The sequence below is a fragment of the Melopsittacus undulatus genome, chromosome 7 (assembly GCF_012275295.1).
Source record: "Melopsittacus undulatus isolate bMelUnd1 chromosome 7, bMelUnd1.mat.Z, whole genome shotgun sequence".
Lineage (NCBI taxonomy): Eukaryota > Metazoa > Chordata > Aves > Psittaciformes > Psittaculidae > Melopsittacus > Melopsittacus undulatus.
The window spans coordinates 10,013,413-10,019,412 of NC_047533.1; the positions used below are offsets into that span (position 1 = coordinate 10,013,413).

General features: G+C 38.5%; 1 protein-coding gene across 1 annotated transcript in view; it reads left to right on the plus strand.

Annotated features, from left to right (window-relative positions):
* Positions 1-4,130, plus strand: part of HGFAC (HGF activator) — a 42,199-nt gene extending 38,069 nt beyond the window's left edge. The window contains exons 12-14 of the mRNA XM_005148571.3: positions 121-261; positions 1,324-1,472; positions 3,659-4,130. Of these exons, the coding sequence (XP_005148628.2) occupies positions 121-261; positions 1,324-1,472; positions 3,659-3,829 (461 nt within the window). The 3' untranslated portion in view covers positions 3,830-4,130. The remainder of the gene's footprint in view (positions 1-120; positions 262-1,323; positions 1,473-3,658) is intronic.
* The last annotated feature ends 1,870 nt before the right edge of the window (positions 4,131-6,000 follow it).

The window sequence follows — 6,000 nt, forward strand, 5'->3', positions numbered from 1 at the left end:
AATATCTTAATTAAGAGAGGCTTAGGGGATAATTAAAGTTGTAGCTGAGACCCATTGCTGCCAATCCCATTAAAGAAAGGGAACAATCACTTTATTCCTCCTATACTTTCTGTTCTGCAGCTTTGATTAAGCTTAAGAAGAATGGCCAACGTTGTGCTGTCAAGTCCCAGTTTGTTCAGCCCATCTGCTTGCCGGAAAGTAGCACTGTTTTCCCTGATCAGTTCAAATGTCAGATTTCTGGATGGGGACACAGGCATGAGAGTGAGTAAAATGAGAGTTGGTGTCTGTGTAAAAAAATCACAACTAAAAAATAATACTGAAGTATGCGTTATATAACTGATAGTTTTGTGAAATATTTTCCAAGAGACTTCTGGTGTGAATCTTCGTACATACCTTTAGATGTTTACAACATTTGCATTTGAAATAGTCATCCTGAACTTCCTTTGTAGTTCTTGGAATTTGGAGTGTGGTTCCCTCGACCAAATGTTTATGTCTATTTTAGGATGAGATGAGCTATGAGCTAGCTAGATCTCCATGGACTGGGAGGGGAGCAAGTGGCTTAGTTATAGGTCCAAAGATTTGACATGTTAGTTGAATGAATCGTACCTCTGGTTTCTCAAGGTAGATACCAAAACCTGCAAACCAAACACAATCAACATACTAGGTCTGTAATGGAGGAGGTCTTTACCTTCACTAGTAATGAACTTTGGAAACAAGAGAGGGACAGATAGACTTTGGACTAAGAAGTGCTTCCATTCAGCTTGAGAAAGGTGGAAAATTACATCCTATCCACCCAGGTGAGGAATTTCAGGATTATGAACCTCCTGCTTGGCTGTGTTGTTCGATGTGCAGATGGCAGAAACTGATGTAGACAGATGAGAAAGATGGGGGAGTTGGCTGCATAATTTTGGTTAGAGATTTAGTATGAGCAAATGTTGTCTTGATCTAAATGTGTACTGTAAAGGCAAAAAGAGGTAATGGAACTTTTAATAAGTTGATGATTTAATATCACATCTGGAAAGAGGAGAAGACAGGAGTTCTGGGAGGCTGTTCATGAGTCTCTAGAAAATGAGAGAACATGAAGTGGATTAATGACTTGACATGGAATACAGTTATTTTAAAGAGCATGGAGTCTGACTGAAGGAGCAGAAAGTGATCTGATCATTAGAAAAATAATTATCATTTAAAGAGATTCAACACACAATATAACTGGGATGTGCTAAGGGTGTTTATATGTTCTGTTGTGCAGTATGTTTCCATGTCATGCTCTTCACATTCACTGAAAAATGACTTTCTTTTCCTCTCTGGGTTATTTTTTTCAAGATGTATCAGGTTATTCAAATATCCTGCAAGAAACACTGATTCCAATTATTCCTGAGGAAAAGTGCAGAAGTCCTGAAATTTATGGAACAGAAATCAGTGAAAATATGTTCTGTGCTGGCTACTTTGATAGGAAATCTGATGCTTGTCAGGTAATGCTGTGATTTTTCTCTGCAGATAATAGAAATCTGTAGTATTGCCAGAAATGCTGCAGTGACACAGTGCTCACTTTTGACATTAAAGTGCTCCCAAAGAAAAGAAAGGTTCCTAAAGAAAAGATAACTTATGTGACTGCACCACCTTGCTTCTGTCTTTGGTTTGTAATCTGTTAAGTGTCAATTAAGTTCTACAGAAGGGCAAGACCTCCAGGGTGTTATATTCCTCCTACCTTCATAAAAGGTCATGGCTACACATTGGAGGGTGAGTTGCTTTAGCCCCTGGCTGAACTTGCAGTGTGATGGCAATGGTTTGCTGGCCAGCTGGCAGGGAAGTTGTGGCAGGCCAACCAGCATGAACCTGTGTGGAGCCAAATCCCTGAGCTGCTTCTGCCTCTTACCTGAACAGAAATAAGGGTACTTGGATAGGAGGTGGAGAGCAGTGGTGGGATTTGGAGAGGAAGGGGCTGAGGTTAGTACAGTGGGTGGGATGTAATGGTTTAGAGTATCAGTCAGTTGGAAACGGTGTTTCACAACTTTAGTCCTGCATGGAATGACCTCATGCTCTTACTGCTTTGCATGTCTTTTTGAATTATGTCACACCTTGGCTCTCAATAAAAGTTCAGAATTGTTGTGGTGATAGATGAAACTATTTTTAAATGAAGGATCAGATTAGTCCTTGCATAAACCTTAAGGTTTTACCTAGAGTTCATTTTGAAGGTTATTCTCTATTAAAATAAATGTGGGAACAGGCAGCACACAGCTGATAGATGGCAGTGAGATTATGTAAAGCAAAGAATACAATGTATGCTGCGTGCTGGAACCCCTATAGAGGTCATAAAAATGTCCAAAGAGATTTCAAGAGTGAAATAGCAGCAGCCAGCAGTGGCTCAAGGCTTCCAAACCAGAGCTGGGAATTGATTCTAGTTATTGGCTGCAAGTCTTCATATTCACCAGAGAACTAGAGGATACCTTCCTTGGCCAGTGTTCCTTGCCTTATTGAGAAAGTACATATACAAGATACAGCACTGTACCTGATTCTTACGCCCTGCCCTGGAAAAAACAGTTGATCAGGAGTGAGAGGCAAGAAAGAAGAGGGAAGGAGAGAGGAGCTGCACAAGAAAAGTAGTCTGGAGAGAGTTGTGAAGTCTGAGAAACAGTGATGAAGAGTCACTGATGTTGCTGAAGAACAGTGCTCATGATAAGAAATCATTATAAATGAATCAGTAATTCATTTTTTTTGATGACAAGTCTGTTGGCAGAATTTTAATGTGGTCTAAGGACAAATAGCATAAACCTCTAATGTCACAACAAACGTAGCTGACCTCTGAATTTTCTTAATGTATGCTTGGTAAATTAAATTATAAACCATCTGTTGTGTATTAGAATACTTCAAGACCAAGCAACAGCAAAAGGTTCATGTGTTCCGCTTGATTATTTTTAAATATTTTATTGGAAACTTTTTTGTTTAATCAGTGCACCAGATACCAAAGTTACCATCAATAGGATGATCTGTGGAGAAATAGCAAGTTCTGAGAAGTAAACTGATCTCAGATGCAAGATTTTGTTTGTTGTCCCTCATTTACCACAGAAATGCCCTAGTATAAAGGCAACATAATTTCCTTACCTACTGTGCTCCCAATGTGTTTTCTTTTTAAACAGGAAAAAATGTATGTCTCCTTAGCCTCAGGCAAGTAGGATGCTGGTTCCTTTCACCAGTACTGTTTACCAAGTCACATTTTTCTTCTCTTTTCCAAGACTTTCATTTCTGTAAAAGTCAACCTCAGAGCAGTGTGTCATCATTGATTTGGTCTTATTTTCCTTTCAGTTGATGGTTTTAATGACTAGGTAAATGCTCGATAGCATCACATTCAACAGATGCAAGAAACCCCATATGCCACATAAAATTATAGCATATTTCAGGTTTTTAAACAAAATCTGATATTTTGACACTTTCTTTCTATGTGGAATTAACACCACCACCCCCAACCCCCACCCCCTATTATATTAAAGGTATGTCTGAGGAAAACCCATTTTATAATGAAACTTCAGTAGACCACTACTTCCATATCTACTTTTAACATCTCACATTCAAACATTCTTAATTTAGGACTTTCCCAAACTGACCTTTCTCCTACTGCTTTTCACCACATTAGGTAATTTTTTATTCACTTTTAACACAGGGAGATTCTGGTGGACCTCTGGCCTGTGAGGAAAATGAAATCTCGTACCTCTATGGGATTATCAGCTGGGGAGACGGCTGTGGCAGAGTCAACAAGCCTGGAGTATACACACGAGTGACAAACTACGTAAAGTGGATTAACGAGAAAATAGCCCCTCGAAAAGCTAGTTGAATACATGAATGTTAACCTTTGAAGCAGGGTTTGGGGGTTTTATGGTTTCATTAAGGTGGCATAAATATTGTATTATAGGTTACTGTCATGGTAATTCTTAGCAATTCCAAACCAGTGCTAGAAATGAAATTCCCTCCCCTCAGAAGTGATCTCTTGAATTTCAGGTTGAGAGACACCAGTAGATCAAGGTGAAGGTGTTCCTCAGCTAGCTACAACAAACCAGTTCTGGGGAAAAAACGGGGGGTTTAGGTTTTGATTCAACCAAACATATAAACATATTTTTATGTTCCATGAGCATAAAATCAGGACCACGCTTCAGAGCTCTGCTGAATCTGATGTGCAATCTTCCAGCAAGGTTAATGCAATGCTTTCTGAGAGCACAAAGCTCGCTGAATAATGTTGGGAGCCAGAGCACCTGATTTCAGGCTGATAGCGTCAGGACCTTCTGCAGACTGTGAGCTGCTCCTTGCCCTGAGGACAGCAGTAGAAACACTTCACCTTCATGATAAATACCTAAATGTTTCTTCAATTTGACAGTGTTTTGAAGATGTCTTAGGTTTTGTACTAACAGGCTGTTCAACTGTTTAGATAATTCAGAAAGAAGGTTTCTCTTAAAAGATTTTTAAACTGGATGGCTGGGGGAGCAGCTCAGCATTTTCCTTGAGGATTTGGTGATCTCATAAACCTCAGGCTTTGCTGTCATGGTCTGTGGAATTGTTACGGGAACAATCAAAGAAACTAGTATAATATATAGCTACTGAGAGGCTGTGGATTCAGCTTTGTTAACAAAAAAAGACAGAAAATGATTCAATAAAAAAAAATCTCATTGTATAAAGAATGGAAAATTACAACTTTTAATTTTCATTATTATTAATACAGAGAACCTTTAGCCAGGTCAGATGTGTACATTTGGAAGTGTCGATGTGAAGTGTATTTCTTCTTAAAATGAATGTTTTGAATTCTCCAGTTGTTTCAAGCAAAGCTGTGTTTTAAGATAGATAATTTTGGTGCCTAGTTACTCAGAGATACGTTTTATTTTGTAGTACTGGCAGCATCTTCATGGGTTCCTTAGTTGTGATAAATGATTTCTGCAGCTAAAAGAAACTTTGTGAGGAAAAATAACCAAAACCTGAATTTGTTTAAGTACAAATGTATAACAAAGTTATCTAGATAAATGATGTAAACTGTTTAATAAAAGGCTTTACCCTCTGTTTCTTGGACGTAATCTGTTATGTATAAAGTTACAATCAGATCTTTGAATCCATCCGTAGGTTGTTCAACAGGTTGCAAGCTGGTAGAAGAATGACACTTTTCTGTGCTGGAAGGCATCAGAAAAGCTCTGCATAAAGGATCTGTTTCATGTGGTGGTCCTCCCAGTTTTATGCAAGTGTTGCACTAGTTTCCAGCAGGCAGCTATAAGTGCTTGGATGTGATTTTCAGTTGTGAATACCGCAAATGCTCAGATCAAAGTCTTCAGTTAATTTTTCTGAAGCACTAAACACTAGCTTGAGAAAATGAGATCCACTTCTGGGGTCTTGATTCCAAGACAAGCTGAAGACTTGTTGTCTGGCTTTGCCTTCCTGGCCGTTTGTAGTATGAGCCTGGTTTTCTTAACTCCATAAAATGAATGCTTCTGTGCAACCAGACTAGCAGTATCTGCTGCTGAAAGACAAGTATTAAACCACCATGAAGGAACTATTTACTCTTCTTTGGAAAGGATTCATTTGGAACAGGTTTCCACAGAAAGCTTATGCCATTATGGACATCCATATCTGCTCCGTGACTTCAGATTCACTTTGAAATTAATATGCATCCCTTGTAGATGCTTATAATCTGGTGTGTTAAACGTATTCTTTCAGTCTTCTTTTGCTATAAAGAAAGCAGCTGTTTGATAGGAAAGGTGTTAGACCCTTTCTGATATGTTGTGTAGAGCTTTTTAGCTGTCCCATTTTCAAAATCTATGGTGCTCATATCAGTATACAGCAACATCAATACAATCAATAACACTTACTTTTTAAAACATATTGAATGTTCATAAGGTGAGACAGTCAATTTTCTGCCCTCAAAGGTCTAAATGATAAATCTTCAGTCAATACTGTCATACTTTGAATGCATTAAAATGAATTTGTGGCATTGATTTGGTGGAACTAAAGTTCATCATTTAAGCATCT